General features: G+C 49.5%; 1 protein-coding gene across 1 annotated transcript in view; it reads right to left on the bottom strand.

The window, feature by feature from the left end:
* The window catches only part of LOC115092431 (disintegrin and metalloproteinase domain-containing protein 9-like), a 489,095-nt gene that overhangs the window by 223,564 nt on the left and 242,305 nt on the right, over nt 1-23,226 (bottom strand). The window contains exon 4 of the mRNA XM_029603264.1: nt 15,700-15,781. Coding sequence (XP_029459124.1) covers nt 15,700-15,781 — 82 coding nt within the window. The remainder of the gene's footprint in view (nt 1-15,699; nt 15,782-23,226) is intronic.

Raw genomic sequence — 23,226 nt, 5'->3', positions numbered from 1 at the left:
CCTTGTCAATGGCAAGATGAATAAAAGGTATTGAAAGCCTTGCAGCAGCTCCAATTGCCTCCTATGCTCAAGATAATGTAAGCACTGCAGCACATGTTCTTGACATGAATCGCTGTGCCTGACCGGCGTCTACTGTGCAGCCCTTGTGTTCCTACAAGAAAAGAGAAGAAAAAAGGGTTCGCACTCACAAAGCGGGGAGTAGCTGGCTTGTTACGGCGGTTACTACCCCAAACCAAATGTACCTGATACTTCACTCTCGACGCATATCCAGCATGGCTCTCTACTTCAACGGCATGGGAGAAAGACTGATACATCACGAATTTCCAGCATAGCTCTCTGCTTCAACGGCAGGGGAAAAGAAAAACTGATACTTCACGCATATCCAGCATAACTTCAACGGCAGGGGAGAAGAAAAAAGGATTCACACTCACAAAGCGGGGAGTAGCTGGCTTGTCATGGCAGTTACTACCCCAAACCAAATGTGCCTGATACTTCACTTTCGATGCATATCCAGCATAGCTCTCTGCTTCAACGGCAGGGGAGAAGAAAAAAACTGATACCTCACGCATATCCAGCATAGCTCCCTGCTTCAATGGCAGGGGAGAAGATAAACAACCAATAAGGGCTGTATAACATAATCTGGGTAAAAACAAATAAGCATGGGTGTAGCTTGCTTATTGCGGCGGTTACTACTCCTACTACCTCTAACTAATCAAGCTAGATATTTCACTTGGATGCAGCTCCTCCACCGCTCTCTACATTAATGGCGGGGGTGGAAGGGAATTAGAACCAAGAGCTAAGAGAAACAGATAAGTATGGGAGAAGAAATGAGGGAAGCTTGCTGGGCAGACTGGATGGGCCATTTGGTCTTCTTCTGCCGTCATTTCTATGTTTCTATGTTTCTATAAGTGTTATACCTCGATTGCTTTGCCTGTTCATCCAGGCCTTGTGTCCCTAGCTGGGATTGACCTCTGTCCTCGAATGATGTGCCTGTTCATCCAGGCCTTGTGTTCCTACTGGTGTTTTTAACTCAATTGCTGTGCCTGTTCATCCAGGCCTTGTGTCCCTAGGTGGGATTGACCTCTGTCTTCGACTGCTGCGCCTGTTCATCCAGGCCTTGTGTTCCTACTGGTGTTTTAACTCAATTGCTGTGCCTGTTCATCCAGGCCTTGTGTTCCCACTAGTGTTTTAACTCAATTGCTGTGCCTCTTCATCCAGGCCTTGTGTCCCTAGGTGGGATTGACCTCTGTCCTCGACTGCTGCGCCTGTTCATCCAGGCCTTGTGTTCCTACTGGTGTTTGACCTCCATTGCTGTGCCTGTTCATCCAGGCCTTGTGTTCCTCTGGGGATAGGGAAATAACTACAGTACCTGAGTGTAATCAAGTCTGAAGTGCTGGAAACGTTTTAAAATAAGAATATAAATACATAAAAAAAAAAAAATTATTATCCGAGTATCCGTGTTCATCCAGGCCTTGTGTCCCTAGGTGGGATTGACCTCTGTCCTTGACTGCTGTGCCTGTTCATCCAGGCCTTGTGTCCCTAGGTGGGATTGACCTCTGTCCTCGACTGCTGTGCCTGTTCATCCAGGCCTTGTGTTCCTACTGGTGTTTTAACTCAATTGCTGTGCCTGTTCATCCAGGCCTTGTGTCCCTAGCTGGGATTGACCTCTGTCCTCGAATGATGTGCCTGTTCATCCAGGCCTTGTGTTCCTACTGGTGTTTTTAACTCAATTGCTGTGCCTGTTCATCCAGGCCTTGTGTTCCTACTGGTGTTTGACCTCGATTGCTGCGCCTGTTCATCCAGGCCTTGTGTCCCTAGCTGGGATTGACCTCTCTCCTCGAATGATGTGCCTGTTCATCCAGGCCTTGTGTTCCCACAAGTGTTTTAACTCCATTGCTGTGCCTGTTCATCCAGGCCTTGTGTTCTCACAAGTGTTTTAACTCAATTGCTGTGCCTGTTCATCCAGGCCTTGTGTTCCTACTGGTGTTTGACCTCGATTGCTGCGCCTATTCTTCCAGGCCTTGTGTTCCCACAAGTGTTTTAACTCCATTGCTGTGCCTGTTCATCCAGGCCTTGTGTTCCTCTGGGGATAGGGAAATACCTACAGTACCTGAGTGTAATCAAGTCTGAAGTGCTAGAAACATTTTAAAATAAGAATATAAATACATTAAAAAAAAAAAATTACTATCCGAGTATCCATGTTCATCCAGCCCTTGTGTTCCTACAAGTGTTATACCTCGATTGCTGTGCCTGTTCATCCAGGCCTTATGTCCCTAGCTGGGATTGACCTCTGTCCTCGAATGATGTGCCTGTTCATCCAGGCCTTGTGTTCCCACTAGTGTTTTAACTCAATTGCTGTGCCTGATCATCCAGGCCTTGTGTTCCCACAAGTGGTTTAACTCAATTGCTGTGCCTGTTCATCCAGGCCTTGTGTCCCTAGCTGGGATTGACCTCTGTCCTCGAATGATGTGCCTGTTCATCCAGGCCTTGTGTCCCTAGCTGGGATTGACCTCTGTCCTCGAATGATGTGCCTGTTCATCCAGGCCTTGTGTCCCTAGCTGGGATTGACCTCTGTCCTCGAATGATGTGCCTGTTCATCCAGGCCTTGTGTCCCTAGCTGGGATTGACCTCTGTCCTCGAATGATGTGCCTGTTCATCCAGGCCTTGTGTCCCTAGCTGGGATTGACTTCTGTCCTCGAATGATGTGCCTGTTCATCCAGGCCTTGTGTCCCTAGCTGGGATTGACCTCTGTCCTCGAATGATGTGCCTGTTCATCCAGGCCTTGTGTTCCTAGACGTGTTTGACCTCTACGGTACCTAGTCAACATAGGTTGATATTGCAGATTTTGACTGGAATAGCAGTATTCTTATTTCTGAGAGATCTTCCAATTCCTTTGTCATCAGCTGAAGTGCGTAAGTCGGAATTCACTAGACGCCAACGGAATTCACTAGTTGCCAACGATATTCACTGGACGCCAATGTTAACACCGGGTACACCCAACTCTAGGGGTGGACCCGTTCCAGGGAGTCCTTCCCTGCACAAAGGAAAGGTAACTCTCTCCTGGGCCAGCCTGTCTTTCCCCTATCAAAACCACAGGGACCAGACCAGACTACCTCCACTCTGCCAGCCTGTCTTGCCCCTATCAGCTTTCTGCCACTCTGCTTTGCTGCCATACACCAGATGACTCACTTAACTCCTTGTGGTGTTCTTGCCACTCTCATGGTTCCTCAGTGTGTTGGTGCTAGTCTATCTGCTTGCTATGTTCCCCCTTCATTGTGCTGTTGGATGTCAATGCCACTTGTCTTGCCGCTTTGCCTGTGGTGCTGCCTTTGATGGTTCATGCATCTGCTATCGGTGCTCTGTTTTGAAGCTGTGGTGTGTTTTTGACATTCTCACTGCTGCTTTGTGCCTCTGTTAAAGCACTCTTGCCACTTCTGGTACCCCTTTGCACCTTTCCAGTGCCTTAGGCTATTCATGCCACTTAGGTGCCACTTTGCCACATTATAAGTACCTTGGAGCTCTTTTGTTGTTGTGATGATTGCTCCCCAGAAGTTTCATGACAATTGATAAGAAAACCCCAATTCTGCAGCCAAAAATAGGCTGGAAATCCTTCCCCCATTGACTTTAATGGGAACCGGTCAACTTATGGACAGACCCTCAACTTATGGAATTCTCCATATGTCCATATTGAACGAAATCGACCGTCTACTTCAACTTATCAACTTATCAACGAAAACTTTTTGTCTGCACATCCCTAACATGTAGGTCCAGTGGAGGGCTGAGCCTGCCTGCTCCTGTTCCAGTTATTCCTTGCCTTGTCTTCAGTCCAGCCTCATTCCTGCTCTGCCCGTGCTTGTACTTGCTCACTTCTCATGGTGTGAATTGGTGCTCCTCTTTGAGCCGTGCAGTGACAAAAGGGCTCACAATCTCCTTTGAGAAGCGACCACGCCCCCACAACTCGCAACACTTTTCAGCTTGGAAAAGAGATGGCTGAGGAGGGATATGTTAGACGTGTTTAAAACCATGAGAGATCTAGAACGGGTAAATGAAAATTAGTTATTTACTCTTTCGGATAATAGAAGGACTAGGGGGCACTCCATGAAGTTAGCATGTGGCACATTTAAAACTAATTGGAGATAGTTCTTTTTCACTCAATGCACAATTAAACTCTGGAATTTGTTGCCAGGGGATGTGGTTAGTGCAGTTAGTGTAGCTGTGTTTAAAAAAGGATTGGATAAGTCCTTGGAGGAGAAGTCCATTACCTGCTATTAATTAAGTTGACTTAGAAAATAGCCACTGCTATTACTAGCAACAGTAACATGGGATAGACTTAGTTTTTGGGAATTTTCCAGGTTCTTATGGCCTGGATTGGCCACTGTTGGAGACAGGATGCTGGGCTTGATGGTCTGACCCATTATGGCATGTTCTTATGTTCTTATATCCAGTGTACCCCATTAGCGAAACAGGCCGGCTGCTACCGCTGGGTTGAGGGACCACTCATGTGGCTGGAAGGACTGGCTGAGGCAGTCTGTCAGCACATTGAGATGACCTGGCAGGTAGATGGCCCAGAGATACATCCCTTGCAAGAGGGCCAAGTTCCAAACCTTTACCTCCTCTTCGAAGAGGAGGAACGAGCCCATGCCACCCTGTTTATTGCTGTACTACATAGCGTCCTGGTTGTCCATCCTGATGAGAACCTTTTTGGACAACAACTGATCTCGGCCCACTAAGCATATCGCATCACCCAAAGTTCTAGAAGGTTTATCTGGCATTATGCCTCGGTGACGGTCCAAAAGCCTTGTGTGTATATGCCGTTCGTTTAGGCCCCCCAGACCCGGGGAGAAGCATCGGTGGTGAGAGTCACCTGGGGCATTGCGAGCTGAAATTGAAGCCCACGTTCAAGATTGGAGAGGGTTTCCCACCAGGTCAGAGGTACCCTGAGAGGGTTCGTGACCGTGACCAGAGCTTCTAGATCCTGAGATGCCTGCTGCCACTGGGACCGTGAGGCGGTTCAAGGGAGTCACATGGATGGAGTCTGACATGTGACCCAGTAGGCGGAGCAGGAGCTGAGCTGGCACCCTCCTAATGTTGCAGACTAGGGTAGCCAGCGAGGCAAGGGCGATTGCGAGGTCCTTGGGAAGGAAAGCTTTCACTTGTGCCCTGTCCAATCTGTTGCCTATAAAGTCCAGCTGGGAGGACGGGCAAAGGTGCGACTTGAGGAAATTGATGATGAACCCAACTATCTGCAGTGTCTGCACCATCAAGGCCCCTAAGCGAGAGTCGCTCATGACCAACCAGATGTCCAGGTAAGGAAACACATGGACTGAGCGATGCCTGAGGTAGGCAGTCACCACCACCAAGCATTTGAAAATGTGGGGTCGATGCCATCCGAAAGGGCACCACTTGTACTGGAAATGTGCAGTCCCCACCAAGAAGCAAAGGTACTTCCTGTGCTTGGGGAAAATTGCAATATGTGTGTACACCTCCTTGAGGTCGAGGGAGCAAAGCCAGTATCATACCTACCCGCTGCATAGAGGGCGGAGAGTTCCATTTGAAGAACGACCAAATGAGTGGATGAACCCCATGATGGACATGGGAAAGAGGTCTCTGGGAGTCGGCTGAAGTGCAGACAGTACCTCTGTCGGACGATGAAGAGGACCCAGCAGTTCGATGTTATCTCTTTTCAGCGACGGGTAAAGCTGTGGAGCCTGCCACTGACTGGGGGATTAAGTGCCAGTCAAAAGCCCGTGGCCAGGGCTTCCTGGGGCACCGGTTGAGGTCTAGGGGCCCGCTGCTGGTGGGGGCAACCCCTGGAACCGGTTCGGGGTGTGTTAGTCCAAGCGGCCGGAGGGTAATACTTCCTCTGCTGGTAAAAGGGTTTACGAGAACCTTGCCTGGAGGATTTCCTGGCTGAGGATGGCCCTTTTGAGGCACTAACAGACAGTTGCTGGAGGGTATCATAATGGTCCTTTAGCCGCACCATCGCATCCAGAGTTCCTTAAAAATATCATGGATTGGAACTGCCATGATGTCCTTAGGAGTGTCAGTGAACTGGAGGACTTTCAGCATCTTGTGATGGGCATCCTCCTCCATGAGGAGCTGAAAGGGGATGGCTTCAGCCATAACCCTGACAAACTCCGCGAATGACAGATCCTTGGGTGGTGATTGGTGCCACTCCTCTGGAGGGAAAGGCTCCAAGTGGGGGTCATCAGAGTATACAGAGGACGAGTCTGTGGAGTCCTCACCCCAAGGGTCATAGGGACCCTCTTCCTCACTTGGGCCAGGGCACCAAGGGCAAGGGCTGTGAGGGGCATCAGCCCTAATTTCCGAGGTCTTCAGAGGCCATGGGGCACTGACGGCAACGATGGTCCCCCTACATCAAGGGGATCATCGGCCATGATAAGTTAAGAGGGGTCTGGCAATAGCTTGGGGAACCATGGGCAAGGGTGCATGGTCCTGGCTGCCTTTTCCTCCTTGGAGCACCCAGGAATTGGGATAGCTCCGGTGGAGGGCATCGGTGGCCAATGGGGCATTGAGGGCCCCTCAGCCACTGGCTGCATCAGTAGGGCACCAAGAAGGATGTCCAGACGCTCCAGCAGAGGTGCTAACACCAATGACAGAGGCTCGGGCAGCAGTATGGGGGTCGGTGGCATCGGCATCTCAACGCTCTGCAGCGCCTTGAGCACTGCTGATTGCACCCTGCTGTCCAGCTCTTTCTGGAAATCCTGGGTGGTCAGGACTGATGGAGGGGGACGAGGCATGTTGTCGCATCCTCGGGTCCCCAAGATAGCATGGCGCCCTGCACTGGAGTTGGTGGGGAACGCCTTGAGCTAACAGGGGCACCGGAGGATGGAGGCTCCGATGGCAGGTGCTGTTTCGATGGTGGCTCGGCAGCCACCGATGGCACTCCAAAACCAGAACCGTGTCTGGATGGTGATCAGTGCCGGTGCTTCCGGGACTGCTTATGGTACTCAGCCCGGTCTCTTCCCAGCACCGAGGAAGTCAATGACCCCGAGGTCTGAGGAAGTGGAGAAACCATCAAGGATCGATCTCCTTCTCCCAGATACTTGGGGGTGCTAGCTAGATGGTTCACAGGAGGGAGTGACTGAGATGGCTCTCCGTGATCCTTGGCTTCGAAGAGACTGACACAGGTGTGGAGGATTTTGGGGTCCCAAAAAGTTTCTTCATTTTGTCAAGGCGTGCACAACGCCCTTTGGGTGTCATCTGATCACACATTCAGCACCCACGGACATTGTGCGAGGCCCCCAGGCAGAGAATGCAAACCTCATGCGGATCCATGATGGACATGGTCCATGGGCACTGGGGGCACTAACAGAAACTGGTCAACACCATGAAAAAATATACAGCATGCGGTCGAAGACCAATGGATGCTGTGAGGTGGGCAGTCAGGAATTGGAGCAAAAAATGGACTAAGAGTCTTACTGCACCGAGGAGGCACCCCCCGTGAAGGGGGACCCAAGGAGGATCAGAAAAAGGATCGAAAATATTCAACGAAAACTTTATAAAGTTGGAGCGCCACGGTCCGCGAGGCAACTGCACCACAGAAAAGAAGAGACTGAAGGGGCATCTCAAGTGGACACACGGATATTAGCAGGCTGGGCATGCTCAGTCTGCTGGTCAAAGTTTCTAGGCTCCATCGGATGATGTCATCCACTTGTGAGGACTACCATCCTGCTTGCCCTAGGAGAAATACAAGAATCCAGAAATGAAAGTTTCATTTCTCTTTTATTTCTGTTTCTCAAAACAAATTTAACATGGTTAATAAGAGTGTAAAACTGAATCATAAACATGCTGTATTGGATTTCTTTTTCTGCAACAAGGAGTTGAATACCTTAGGGTAGGGCTACTTTCTATTCAGAAACCATCTTTACTCATATACTGGGGTAGATTTTCAAAGGGTTGCGCATGTAAGATACGCGCGCAACCCCCGAAAACCTCCCCCTGCCTCCCCCTGCACGCACCGAGCCTATCTTGCATAGGCTCGGCAGCGCGCGCAAGGCCCGGGACGCGCATAAGTCCCAGGGCTTGGAAAAATGGGCGTTCCGGGGGCGGGGCCATGGGTGGGGCGCCGGCCCGGGGGCGTTCCGGGGGCGGGACCGAGGCCTCTGAAACAGCCACTGGGCCAGGAGATGGAGAGCCAGCATGATCGGGGGGAGTTTAGTTAGGGCTGGGGGGCGGGGTGCGGGTTAGATAGGGAAGGGAGGGGAAGGTGTTGGGGGGCGGAAGGAAAGTTCCCTCCGAGGCCACTACGATTTCGGAGCGGCCTTGGTGGGAACGGAGGCAGGCTGCTCGGCGCACACAGGTTGCACAATTGTGCATCCCCCTGCGAGTGCTGACCCTGGATTTTATAATATGCGTGCAGCAGCACGCGCATGGTATGAAATCAGGCGTAGATTTGTTCGCGCCGGGTTGCGCGAACAAATCTACGCCTGCGCGCATGTTAGAAAACCTGGCCCACTATTTCCAAATGATTGGAAAAAAATAAAACTTTTTTCAATTCAGATGTAATAGGTTTAATCATAAAAGCAGTGTTTACAGGTACATGAATATATTAACTACCATCTAAAAGCAGGGAAATAAAAAACAAAACAAGGATTCAGAATGCTAATAAAGAACATGAAATGGATCTTAAACATTTACACAGTAGAAATGGTATGGAAACAGAGAGATTTAAACGTCTCCCCAACCTCCCTTTTCTTTCTTGTCCTAAGAAAGAATTAAAAATAACTTTGTTTACATAGAATCTCTCTTCTTTCTCTTTGCAAAGTCATAAATAGCCTAAACAATTCTGAAGGCATTTTATAATTCAGTGTTTTCAGCACAGGGAAGACAATATTAAAGAGTTTCTTTCCAATTAATTATCATACAGTATAATATAAATTATCATATTGAAAATTGTTGCAGTATTCATACTTTTTTGTTGAATTATTAATCTTCATTTTATTCCTTTTAATTCCTTTTATTCATTTTAATTCAGGAACAAGGAAGAATATAAGAAAAATATATTATTTTCTGATATTCTGATACACATTTCAAAGAAACATTTTTAAAATCTTTATAAAAAATAAACTCTGTATTTTGATTAGATTGGTATAAAACATGGAGTGGATCACTCTTCTTTCTTTCAGCAATTTGTCTTTATCATAAGCTTGTTACATAGGAAAAGAGAGAAAAATGGGTTAAAATTTAAATTTAACCTAAGATCATAATGGGGTAGATTTTTAAAAAAAGCGCGTTTGCGTACTTTTGTTTGCGTAGCCGCGCGTATCTTCTAAAATCCTGAATCGGCGCGCGCAAGGCTACTGATTTTGGGCAGCCGGCGCACGCCGAGCCGCGCAGCCTGTCTCCGTTCCCTCCGAGGCCGCTCCGAAATCGGAGCGGCCTCGGAGGGAACTTTCTTTCGCCCTCCCCTCACCTTCCCCTCCCTTCCCCTCCCTAACCCACCCCCCGGCCCTATCTAAACCCCCCCCTTACCTTTATCCACGGATTTACGCCTCCCGGAGGGAGACGTAAATCCACGAGCGCCAGCGGGCTGCTGGCGCGCCGAGACCCGACCCGGGGGCGGTTCCGGAGGGCGCGGCCATGCCCCCGGAACGCCCCGGGCCGGCGCCATGCCCCCGATCCCGCCCCCGAAACGCCTCGCCCCGCCCCCAAAACGCCGCATCGATCGGCCCCGCCCCAACACGCCCCCTTCCAAAACCCCGGGACCTACGCGCGTCCCGGGGTTTTGCGCGCGCCGGCGGCCTATGGAAAATAGGCACGCAAGGCCCTGCTTGCGTAAATCAGGGCAGATTTACGCGAGCAGGGCTTTTAAAATCCACCCCAATGTTGTTAGCTTTTTAGTTTTACAGGATCCATTTTTCTCTTTGTTTGCCAGAAAAAATGAACAAAATTAAACTTGTTAGTTTACAGGATGTTTAAGCAAAGCAACTTTCACATAGAAAAGTATATTCTCTTTCCTTTAAAAATTTCTTAGTCATACTGGGGTAGATTTTAAAAGGGTGTGTGCGTGCATCCATGTGGGCTCGCTACCCGGCGCGCGCACATGGACTTGCGATTTTATAACATGCACGCACATGTTTATTTATTTTTTTATTTAAAATCTTTTCTATACCATCGCTAAGTTATATACCATCGCAACGGTTTACATGTAGGCACATAATTTAAAGTAGGTGAATGCGTACTATAGTACATTCTAACAGGTGCCACAAAAGATTCAGTTACAATATATTATATAAGACAATCGATTGTTTAGTGAAGTAGGTCATGACCAGGTGCACTTGTGAGGTACTATTCACAGGTAAAATTCATATTCTCTGTGTTTTACAATTACGTTTGTTGTGAAAAAGAGTTGTTAGACTATTTTAATGCACATTCTGAGAATAGTGCTGTGTGCTGGTGCTCTTCTGCCTATTCCAGTATTTTTTTTTCTATTCTCCGGTCTCTTTATAAAAAGCTTGTTTAAAAAACCATGGGGCAGATTTTCAAAAGGTTACGCGCGTAAGATATCTTGCATAGGCTGGGCGGTGCGCGCAAGCCCCGGGATGCGCGTATGTCCCGGAGATTCGAAAAAGGGGCCGTCTGGGGGGCGGGGCCGGGGATAAGGCCGGGGGCGTGACAACTGTCCGGGGGCGTTCTGGGGGGAGGGGCCGAGTGCTCCGACACAGTAGCCTCTGCCATAGCATGGCACAAAGGTAGGGGGGGTTAGGTAGGGCACAAAGGTAAGGGGGGGTTTAGGTAGGGCTGAGGGACAGGTTAAGTATGGGAAGGGAGGGGAAGGTGGGGGGAGGTGGAAGGAAAGTTCCCTCCGAGGCCGCTCCGATTTCGGAGCGGCCTCGGAAGGAACCAAGGCAGCCTGCACAGCTCGGCGCGCGCAAGTTACACAATTGTGCACCCCCTTTGCGCGCGCCGACCATGGATTTTATAACATGCGCACGGCAGTGCGCACATGTTATAAAAACGGGCATAGATTTGTTTGTGCCAGGTTGTGTGAACAAATCTGCGCCCGCGAGCAGGTTTTAAAATCTGCCCCCATGTTTTTAAACTTTTCTTAAAGGTTTTGAGATCTCTTTGTAATCTGATATCTAGAGGCATTGTGTTCCAAAGTGTGGGGCCCGCTAACGATAAGGCCCTTTCTCTCACTTGGGTTAGTTTTGCTGTCTTTACAAGAGTACTTTGTTTGCTGAACGAAGGTTTCTGTGTGGAACTGGTACTCGTAGTGCTGGGTTTAGCCAGTCCGCTTTTTCATCATGTATTAGTTTATGTATGGTACATAAGGCTTTGTATTTTATTCTGTGTTCAATAGGTAGCCAATACAATTCAGCTAGAGTTTGTTATATGGTCCCTCCTTCTTTTTCTGGTTAGTATTCTAGCTGCTGTTTTGAAGTATTTGAAGTGGACTTAATGTTGTGTTCGGGAATCCTAGTAAAAGTGCATTTACTGTAGTCAGTGCTGGAGAAAACTAGTGCCTGAAGTACTGTTCTGAAATCAGCTGGTGTTAGTAGTGGTTTTAGTTTTCTGAGGATCATGAGTTTTGCATAGCCTTCTTTTACTTTTAGCGTTGATTTCTGTGTCCATTATTATTCCAAGGTTCCGTATTTTTTCAGCTAGTTCAATTTTCTGGTTGTTTTTGAGTATTATTGGAGTTTGAATGATTTTGATATTTTTTCGTTCTAAGTGTAGAAATTCTGTTTTTTCAATGCTAATCACAAGTTCCATTTGGTTTAGCAGTTGTTTTATTATGTCGTCCTACTTGTTGATGTACTACATCGCCACCTGGTTGTCCATTCTGATGAGGACGACCTTGGAGACAGCCTGTCCTGGAAGGCCCACAAGGCGTACCGGATCGCCTGAAGCTCCAAGAAGTTTATCTGGCAGCGGGTATGCAGGCTGTCCTTGTAGACCCCCCACCCCCGAGGTGAGACATCGGTGGTAAGGGTCACCTGAGGTGGCACGGGCTGAAATGGGAGCCCGGTTTCCAAATTGGGAAGGGCTTCCCAACAGATCAGGGAGAGGCAGAGAGGATCCATGACTGTAACCGGCATCTCCAGATCCTGGGATGCCTGCTGCCACCGGGACCGAAAGGCCTACTGAGGGCTCCTCATGCGGAGGCGGGCCAAGGCCGAGGCCGACATGTAGCCCACAGATGGAGAAGCCAAAGGCCGGTACCTTCTTTCTGTTGCAAATGAGGACGGCAGCGAGGAGAGGGCAATCGCCTGATCCTTGAGCAGGAAAGCCTTTGCTTGTGCCGTGTCCAACTTAGTGCCGATAAAGTCTAGCATGGAAATGGACAGAGATGCAACTTGGGGAAGTTGATGACAAATCCCAATGTCTGCAAGGTCTGAACCATCAGGGCCAATGCATTCAAGGTCCCGGAATGGAAGTCGCTCAGGATCAGCCAATTATCCAGGTATGGAAAGACATGGACTGAGCAACGCCCAAGGTAGGCAGCCACCACCGCCAAGCATTTTGTGAAGATGCGTGGGCCTGATGCCAGCCTAAAGGGCAGCACTTTGTACTGAAAATGTGCTGTCCCCACCAGAAAGCAGAGGTACTTCCTGTGGTTGGGGACAATTGCAATATGGGCATAAGCCTCCTATAAGTTGAGGGAGCAGAGCCAGACTCCTTTGGAGGAGTGGGATCAGCGTGCCCAGAGAGACCATTTTGAATTTCTCTCTTATGAGAAATTGGTTTAACAACCTGAGGTTGAAAATGGGGCGCAAGCCGCCATTCCTCTTTGGAATGAGGAAGTACCTTGAGTAGAAGCCGTGGCTCCACTGCTCCTGCTGCTAAAAGGGCGGAGAGTTCTAATTGAAGGATAAGCTGATGGGCGGGCAAACCCCACAATGGACATGGGGCAGCAGTCTCTGGGAGCCTTACTTAATTCAGGCGGTAACCCTGGCGGACAATGGAAAGGACCCAATAGTCCGAAGTGATCACCTCCCAATGGCGGGTGAAGCAAAGGAGCCTGCCACTGACCGGAGGATCAACCGCCAGGGGAACAAGCTTTTGGCTTGTGCCCCCTCACCACCAGTCAAAAGCCTGTGGAAGGAGCCTGCTGGGGGGGCTGGTTGGAACCTTGGAACCCGCTGCTGTTGGCCACAACCTCTGGGACTGGTCTGAAGCAGGCGGTAATGGGTTGCTGGCGGATAGTATTTCCTCGGCCGGTAAAATGGTTTACGAGAGCCCGGCCTGGAGGACTTCCTGGTGGAGGAAGGACCTTCAGAGGGGCTGGTGGAGAGTTGCTGAAGAGTATCATAATGATCTTTCAGTTGTGCCATGACCTCTTTCACCTTATCCCCAAATAGGTTCTCGCCTGTACAGGGGAGATCCGCAAGCCTGTCCTGAACCTCTGGTCGGAGTCCTGAGGCTTGGGGCCCAGCCAGCCATCTGGCGCCAATGCCTCCGGTGGCTAGGATGGCTGTGGTCTTGAATATGTCGTAGGTAGATCTCACCACGTATCTACTTGCCTCAAGGCCCAGCGTGGCAATGGCTGCAAGAGACTCCTGCTGTTGCTGGGGTACGCCCGCCACAAAATCATGGACCTGTTTCCACAGATTGCGGTTGTATTGGGTCATATATAGCTGGTGGGCCACAAAGCGGGCCACCAGCATAGCCCCCTGGAACATTTTCTTTCCTAAGCCATCGAGCTCCCTAAGTTCGCACCCTGGAGGGGCAGAAGCGTGTATCCGGGAGCATCTGGCCTTTTTAAGCACAGACTCCACAACTGCTGACTGGTGGGGGAGGTGCCACTGTTCAAAGCCAGAGCCTATTGCACCAGATAGCTTGCATTGGCCTTCCTGTTAACCAGGGACACTGACACCAGGCGTTCCCACATATGGAGGAGGACCTCCTTAAAGATGTCGTGGACCGGCACCACCATGATTTTCTTGGGAACATCAATGAACTGGAGAACCTCCAGCATCTTGTGACGGGTATCTTCCTCCAACAGGAGTTAGAAGGGGATGGCCTCTGCCATGGCCCTTACAAAGCTGGCAAATGACAGGTCTTTGGGCAGAGACCGACACCATTCCTCTGGAGGGAAAGGCTCTGAGAGGGGGTTGTTGGAGAACTCAGAGGATGAGTCCAAGAACTCATCACCCTAAGGGTCATAAGGACCCTCCTCCTCGCTGGGAACCGGATGCCAAGGGCGGGAGCAAGGAGGGGCAGAGGGACTGGGTCCCAAGGGTACCTGAGTCTGTGGGGGCACCGGCAACATTGATGGAACTCCCAGCATTGAGGGGGGAATTGGCCACGGTACTTCGGAGGGAACCGGTGGTGGCTAGGGAAACTGTGGGCAAGGGTACCAGGTCCTCGAGGCCTCATCCTCCTCAGAGGACCTGGGAATTGGGATCGCTCTGGTGGAGAAAAAAGTGGTCGAGGAGGCATCGAAGGCCTCTCGGGCACCGGTTGCATCGGTAGGGCGCCAAGAAGGATGTCCAGACACTCCAGCAGGGGTACAAGCATCGATGCTGGAGGCTCAGGCACTGGTATGGGGGCTGGTGGCGCCAGCAGCTCGAAACTCTAGCGCTTTGAGCACCGCTGACTGCACCCTGTAGTCCAGCTTCTTCTGAACATCCTGGGTGGTTAGGACTGATAGAGGGGGACGAGCTATCATTGGCACATCCTCCAAAGGATCACGAGGATTCACGGCGCCCAGCACAGTTTCCCGTGGGGAATGCCTTTGGCTATCAGGGATCACCGGTGGCCGGTGCCACTTTGATGGTGGCTCGGCAGCTGCTGATGCTGCTCAAGAACCGGAACCATGGTGAGACGGTGAACCAGTGCTTGGCCCGGTCTTTCCTAGGTGCTGAAGATGAAGAAGACCCCAAGGTTAGCGGAAGGGGAGAGACCACCCAGGATCGATCTCCCTCTCCTGATCCTTATAGGTACTGTTAAGTGGGACCGCCATAGGAAGAGAAGGAGACAGTTCTCTGCTGTCCTTGGGCGTCGAGGATACCGAAGTTGAAGTAGAGGGTTTAGGAGATCTGAAGGGCTTCTCCGTTTTGTCCTGGCGTGTTCAACGGCCTTTGGGGGTCATTTCGTCACACAAACTACACCCCTGGATGTCGTGCGAGGCCCACAGGCAAAGGATACACATCTCATACGGATCCATGATGGACATGGTCTGCGGGCACTGGGGGCACCATTGAAAACCTGATGATGCCATCGAAAAAAGAGGCCAGCATGCGATCAATGACCGGGCATCATGTGCAGAAGTCGGGAATCGACCATTAAGAATGAAGGGAAAACAAGGGTACCTACCAAGCAGAGGAACCGAACGCGAAGGGAGACCCCGAAAAAGTTTGAAAACAATTTTAAGGAGTTGAAGCTCCACCACCGCAAGGCTTCTGCACTGCAGAAAAGAAGAGACTTCAGTGGACGCACGGATAGCAGCAGTCTGGGCAAGCTCAGTCTGCCAGTCAAAGTTTCTAGAAACCTTGACAAAAGTTTTCCATGCCGGGCTCCATCAGATGATGTCACCCACCCATGTGAGGACTACCATCCTGCTTGCCCTAGGAGAAAACTGCCATACTATTTTCTGGAGTAATATAACTGGTGAATCTAGGTTTCAGTGTAGCTATACTGTAAAAAAGTATGCTCAAAAAGATTAAAAATATAATATAAATCTTTTAAGATTTTTATTTTTCAAACTAGCATAGAATAATAACTACATACCGAAATAAATGACACTGGATTTTCTTTAGAACATACTGTTCCTACATATGCCAGCCCAATGACCGAGCCATAAGTTCTGTTCCTATGATGCAAAAAAAAAACCAAAACAAAACATTAGAAAATTGTTTTGTACCAAATATAATATTTGTCAAAAATTAAAATTAAAATACTACTTATAATAACTGTAAATGCGAAAAGGTGACAGATCTGGCTAAAATCTAATCTGATAATGGGCTGAATATAAAAAATCTTGCCATTTAGAGGGATACTTTTAAATTATCCCTGTAAATGGCTTTTGAATATTGACCTCAGATAGATTTAACCCAACAAGGTTTAGCATATAATTGGTTAACTAAAAAAAAAACCTTCCAGGCCTTCAAGCTCAATCCCCTAGTTCCCCATTCTTCAAAAATACTTTAAGGCATGTATGGAATAAGCAGAATTGCTTACCTGTAACATGTGTTCTTACAGGATAGCAGGATGTTAGTCCTCATATATGGGTGACATCATCAGGATGGAGCCCAATCACGGAACACTTTTGACAAAGTTTCTAGAACTTTGACTGGCACCTACTGGGCATGCACAGCAATGCACTCACCCTGCATCCAGCAGGGGTACCCCTTCAGTCTCGTTTTATAGTAAAAAGTATGAGCGAAAAATAAAATAAGAAAACATAAACGAACCCACTCCGCGGGGTGGCGGGCGGGATTCATGAGGACTAACATCCTGCTGTCCTGTGAGAACACCTGTTACAGGTAAGCAATTCTGCTTTCTCACAGGACAAGCAGGGTGGTAGTCCTCACATATAGGTGAGTACCGAGCTGAGGATGCCCGAGCAATGCACCAAATGCACCCAAGACGTGCAACAGGCACAACAACAGGGGTGGATATTTGGTTAGGAGGGCATCCTGAACCCTGAATGGGTCAGTGGAAGGATGTTGGGAAGTTAAACTGAAAACAAGTTGTGTAGAATAGACTGGCCAAAGATGGAATCTTGCCTGCCAGCCTTATCTAAGCAATAATGTGCTGCGAATGTATGGAGAGAACTCCAGGTAGCAGCCTTACAAATATCAGCAAGCGGCACCGAACGTAGGTGGGCTACTGATGTCGCCATGGCCCTGACAGAGTGTGCTTTTACACGGTCTTACAGCAGAATGTCTGCTTGCTGGTAGCAAAATGAAATGCAGTCCGCTAACCAGGAGGAAAGGGTCTGCTTTCCCACAGGATTTCCCAATTTGATGGAATCGAAAGACACAAACAATTGAGTGCATTTCCTGTGGGCCAGCGTGCGGTCTAGATAGAAGGCTAGAGCACGTTTTCAGTCCAAAGAATGCAGAGCCTGTTCTCCTGGGTTTGCATGGGGCCTGGGAAAAAAGGTAGGTAGGATGATGGATTGGTTAATATGAAATTCCGACACTACCTTCGGTAAAAATGTAGGGTGAGTGCGGAGCACTACCTTGTCATGCAGAATTTTAGTGTAAGGCGGGTAGGTAACTAATGCCTGCAATTCACTAACTCTGCGAGTGGATGTGATAGCGAGAAGGAAAACTACTTTCCACGTGAGATAACGGAGATCATAGGAGTGGAGAGGCTCAAACAGAGGTTTCATGAGCCGTCCTAAAACTACGTTAAGGTCCCAAGCAGGGGCCGGAGGGCGCAGCGGAGGTTTAAGTGGAGCAAGCCTCTCATAAAGCACGTTACTAAGGGTTGTGTTGAACATCCCCTACGCCTTTATGAAACGTGACTACCGCGCTGAAATGCACCCTGATGGAGGAAGCTTTCAGGCATGCCTCCAACAGATGCCAGAGATAGTCTAGAAACTTTACTGTGGAACAAGTGAAGGGGTCTAAGGACATAGAGGTGCACCATACTGTAAACCTCTTCCATTTGGAGAGCAGAGTTGCTTACCTGTAACAGGTGTTCTCACAGGACAGCAGGATGTTAGTCCTCACATATGGGTGACATCATCAGGATGGAGCCCAATCACGGAACACTTTTGTCAAAGTTTAGAGAACTTTGACTGGCACCTACTGGGCATACTCAGCATAGCATCAACCCTGCAGCCAGCAGGGGTCCCTCTTCAGTCTCGTCTTATAGTAAAAGTACATGCGAAAAATAAAACAACAAATCGTAAGCGAACTCAACTCTGCGGGGTGGCGGGCGGGTTTCGTGAGGACAAACATCCTGCTGACCTGTAAGAACACCTGTTACAGGTAAGCAACTCTGCTTTCTCACAGGACAAGCAGGATGGTACTCCTCACATATGGGTGAGTACCAAGCTGAGGATGCCCAAGCAATGCACCAAATGTACCTAAACACGTGCAACAGGCACAACAACTGGGGTGGAATTTGGTAGAGGGCATCCTGAATCCTAATGGGTTGGCGGAAGGATGTTGGTACCTCAGTTCGCAAATAAGTTGCGAAGCACAGACTGGCCAAAGATGGAATCTTGTCTACCAGCCTTGTCTAAACAATAATGGACTGCGAAGGTGTGGAGAGAGCTCCAGGTAGCAGCCTTACAGATGTCAGCAAGCGGCACCGAGCGTAGGTGCGCTACTGATGTTGCCATGACCCTGACAGAGTGTAGTGGAATGCCTGCCTGTTGGTAACAAAAAGAAATACATTCTGCTAACCAGGAGGAGAGAGTCTGCTTACCCACAGGTTTGCCCAATTTGATGGGATCAAAGGAAACAAACAATTGGGTGCTTTTCCTGTGGGCAGTTGTACGGCCTAGATAAAAAGCTAGAGCACAATTACAATCAAGGGTATGCAGAGCCCGTTCTCCTGGGTTTGAGTGGGGCCTGGGAAAGAAAGTGGGTAGTAAACCTAATAAATAAATAAATAAGAAATAAATACAATGGATTGATTGATATGAGACTCTAATATTACCTTAGGCAAAAATTGAGGGTGAGTGCGGAGTACTACCCTGACATGCAGAAGTTTAGTGTAAGGCGGGTAGGTGACTAAGGCCTGTAACTCACTAACTCTGCAAGCCAATGTGATTGCCAACAGAAAAATCACTTTCCAAGTGAGATAGCAGAGATCACAGGATTGGAGAGGCTCAAAATGCGGTTTCATGAGCCTTCCCAAAACCATGTTGAGGTCCCAAGAAGGGGCCGGAGGATGCTGTTGAGTTTTAAGGTGAAGCAAGCCCTTCAAAAAGCGTGTGACAAGGGGTTGTACCGAAACGGGTACATTCCCCACAACTTTATGGAAGGTGGCTACTGCACTGACATGTACCCTAATAGAAGTTTTGAGCCCTGACTCTCAGGTGCCAGAGATAGTCCAGAAACTTCGGTGTGAGACAAGTGAAGGGATCAATGGACATGGAAGCACACCATCCTGTAAACCTGTTCCATTTATAACGATAAGACTGCCTCTTGGAAGGCTTTCGTGAAGCTACTAGGACACAGGAAACTTGCTCTGAAAGGTTGAGGTTGAAGTATTAACCTTTCAATGGCCAGGCAGTCAGGGAGAGGGCCTGGAGGTTGGGGTGACGAGGGGTGATCAGAAACGGGTCCTTCCCCAGAGGAATGTGCCGGTGTATCGATAGGACGTGGACAATTGGAAACCAGATCTGGCGTACCTAATGAGGGGCTATGAGAATCATTAGACCCCTGTCCCTTCGCAACTTCACGAGAGTCTTTGAAATGAGTGGAAGTGAAGGGTATGCATAAAGGAGACCGCTGGCCCACGAGAGGGAGGAAGCTGCGAGTGAGAGAGCAGAAGTTCCCTACTTTGCGGTTGTGAATTGACGCAAAGAGGTCTATGTGAGGGTATCCCCAATGTTGGAATACTAAGTCCGCTACAGTGGGATTGAGGGACCACTCATGCGGTTGAAAAGTGCGACTCAGCTTGTCCGCCAACACATTGTCCACTCCTGGCAAGTAGGTGGCCCTGAGGTACATCGAGTGGGAAAGGGCCTCCGCCCATATCTGTGTAGCTTCCTGACACAGGAGGTAGGAGCCCGTTCCCCCTTGCTTGTTGATGTACCACATGGCCACCTGGTTGTCGGTTTGAATCAGGATGACCTGGTTGGAGAGGTGATCCAGAAAAGTCCTGAGAGCATGTCTGATTGCACGACGGTCCAGGAAATTTATCTGGTGTTTGGCTTCCTCTGGAGACCAGATGCCCTGAGTTTGCAGATTTCCAACATGTGCTCCCCAGCCGAGGTTGGAGGCATCTGTTGTCAAGGTTATTTGAGATTCTGGAATCTGAAATGGGAGGCCTTGTACCAGATTGGATTGGTTTGCCCACTAAGGTAGCGATAGATGGAGCTGTTTGGTGATGCGGGTTGTGGAGGACATTGGCTGAGAAGACTGAATCCACTGCGATCTTAGAGTCCACTGCATGACTCTCATGGCGAAGCGAGCCATGGGAGTGACATGCACCGTGGAGGCCATATGACCCAAAAATATCAGGAAATGACGTGCAGTTGAATGTTGTTGAGACTGCAGTCGAAGGGCTAGAGAAGCGAGAGTGAGAGCTTGATCGTGAGGTAGGAAAGCTTTCACTCAGAGTGTCCAAGTCAGCCCCTATGAACAATAGAGTTTGCAAAGGAACTAGCCTGGATTTTTGATAGTTTATGAGAAAACCCAGGGAGATCAGGGAATGTAAAGTGAGGCGAAGGGACGTCAGGGCACTTTGCCGAGAGGGAGCCCTGATCAAACAATCGTCCAGATAGGGGTAGACTTGGACACTCTGACTCCTGAGGTAGGCCGCTACCACCATGAGGCACTTGGTGAAGACGCGTGGGGCAGATGCTAGGCCGAAAGGTAACACTTGATATTGGAAGTGTTTTGGGCCTACTAGGAATCGCAGGAATCTGCGATGTGATGGAGTAATTGAAATGTGCATGTAGGCGTCCTGAAGGTCTAGAGAGCAGAGCCAGTCTCCCCTTTGAAGAAGGGGAAGTAGAGAACCCAAGGTCACCATCTTGAACTTTTCTCTTTGTAGGTATTTGTTCAGAGTGCGAAGATCCAATATTGGTCGCACCCCACCTGACTTTTTTGGTATCAGGAAATACCTGGAATATAACCCTTGCCCCTGTTCTGAGAGGGGTACTGGTTCTATTGCTCAGGACTGGAGGAGGAAGGAGATCTGCTGCTCCAAGAGTGGTGAATGGTCAGATGTTCCCCACGTTAGCCGAGGTGGGGAATCCGGTGGGACAGAGAGAAAGTTGAGGTGGTAAACTTTGGACACCACTGCAAGTACCCACTGATCTGTGGTGACTGTGTGCCATAGGCTGGAGAAGTGGCACAACCGTCTGCCGACCGGAATGGTCGGAAGTGGAAGCTGGGTATTGCTCTCTAGAAAGGAGTAAAAAACCTGCAGCTGGACCTGGTTGAGTGGCTGGCTGTGACTTCTGCCCTCTAGGCTACCTAGGTTGGCCTTTTTGGTAAGGCTTAGAAGGCCGACCCCTGGAAGCTGGGGGATAGTATCTCCTCTGTCGATAGAATTGTCTCTTAGAATCCTTCTTAAAAATCTTTTGGATGAAGAAGAGGGATCAGAAGGCAGTAAGGAGAGCTGGTGCAGAGTCTCTTGGTGGTCATTGAGCTGTGCCACTGCTTCTTGAATCTTTTCACCAAAAAGATTATCCCCCGCACAGGGCAAATCAGCCAATCTGTCTTGTACCTCTGGTCTGAGGTCTGAAGATTTCAGCCAGGCCCATCTCCTTGCACTGATACCGGCTGCCGACACCCTGGAAGCAGTGACAGAGATGTCATATGCTGATCGTACTTCATGCTTGCCAGCATCTAAGCCCTTTTGTGCTAGGTCATGAAGTTGGTCCTGGAACTGCAGAGATAAGGCCTCAGCAAAGCCTTGAATCTTCGTGAACAAGGCCCTATTATATTGGGTCATGTACAGTTGGTAGGATGCAATGCGAGAGATGAGCATTGATCCATGGAATACCCGTCTTCCAAATGCATCGAGGAACTTCTGATCTTTCTCTGGGGGAATGGATGAATGAGGTTTGGAGTGTCTGGCCATCTTCTGGGCTGACTCTACAACCACCAAGTGATGATCCAACTGAGTTCTTTGGAAGCCAGGGGCTGACTGAACTAAGTAGGTGGCATCTACTTTTCGGTTAATAGGTGCCACAGAGCCAGGGTGCTCCCAGTTTCTCTTCAAAAGGTCCAAAAGGATGTCATGAATAGGGATGGACATGATTTCCTTTGGAGCATCGAGAAATTGTAGAAGCTCTAGCATCTGGTGTATAGAGTCCTCTTCTGTCTGAAGCTGGAATGGGACTGTTTCAGAAATCTCCTTTACAAAATTAATAAAGGACAGGTCCTCTGGAGAAGAATGCTTCCTTTCATCAGGAGGGGAGGGCTGGGAAGGTAGATCATCAGAATCCTGGGACAAATCGTCTGTCCAAGGATTATAAGGGCCATCACCAGCTCCCAAATGTTCTTCAGAAGGAAGTAACGGGGTTATTCCTGAAGGCCCTGGCCTGGGCATCGATGGTCCTGAAGGAGGAATCGAAGACATCGATGGAGGCATCAAGAGCGGTATGGCTGGCATCGAGGGAGTCACCGACTGAGTCAGTGATGGAATCGGTGACATTGATGGATGTGTCAGTGGCGGCACTCCCGATGGTGGAATGAAGAGTGGTGTTTCTTCATCTTTCTCCGATGACAAGGGAATTGGCGGGGAAGGAGTCAGGTCCCTTGGATCCGGTGGAAGGGCACCGATTATCTTGTCCATTCTAGCCAATAGCAGTGCCAGCGCCAGGGGCATCGGATCAGTGACCGGAGGAGGAACCGGTACCGGTATCGATGGAACTTGGAAGCCCTGGAGTGCTTTGCCGATGGCCTCTTGGATCATCCGATCCAATTCCTCATGGAAACCTAGGGCATGAATACCCGATTCTGGAGTGGGAGGAAGCACTGGCGTAGACGGAGGGTCCACCGGTGAAGGTAGAATCGCGGATCCCGGCACCTCTCCAGGTGGGGAATGCCTCAGTGATCCAGAGACAGAAGAGGACGAAGCCTTTTCTGTATGTGGCTTCTTTGTCGGAGGCTCAGACGACGTCGATGTCGAGGGTTTAGCGGTATCGATGGCCTGAGATTTACGATGACGGTGTCGATGTTTTTCTCGATGTTCCCCCCGGTGTTTTTCCAGAGGAGGAACAGAGGGGGTCTACCCCCATGGAGTCGTCAAGGCCGGTTGGACAGCAGCGGAATCCCGGTGCTGGAGCGACGTAGACAGCACTGGTTCAGACAACGTCGAAGCTATTGATGGAGTCGGTGTTTTTGGCCGAAAGAGAAGACCCATCTTATCGAGTCGAGCCCTGCGACCTTTTGGTGTCATTTGAGCACATTTGGTACAAGTAAGGACATCGTGGCCGGACCCTAAGCACATCACACAGACCGTGTGAGGGTCAGTGATGGACATTGTTCTAGTGCAGTCGGGGCATGGAAGGAAACCCGAAGCCATGGCTTCGACAAAATTTAGTCGTGGTGCGGTCGATGGCCGGAAGGCGGCGAGGGAAAAACTCGATGGGAATCGACCGCAAACGTGCAA

Source organism: Rhinatrema bivittatum, chromosome 5, assembly GCF_901001135.1.
Source record: "Rhinatrema bivittatum chromosome 5, aRhiBiv1.1, whole genome shotgun sequence".
Lineage (NCBI taxonomy): Eukaryota > Metazoa > Chordata > Amphibia > Gymnophiona > Rhinatrematidae > Rhinatrema > Rhinatrema bivittatum.
This window is presented reverse-complemented; position numbering and strand designations above follow the sequence as displayed.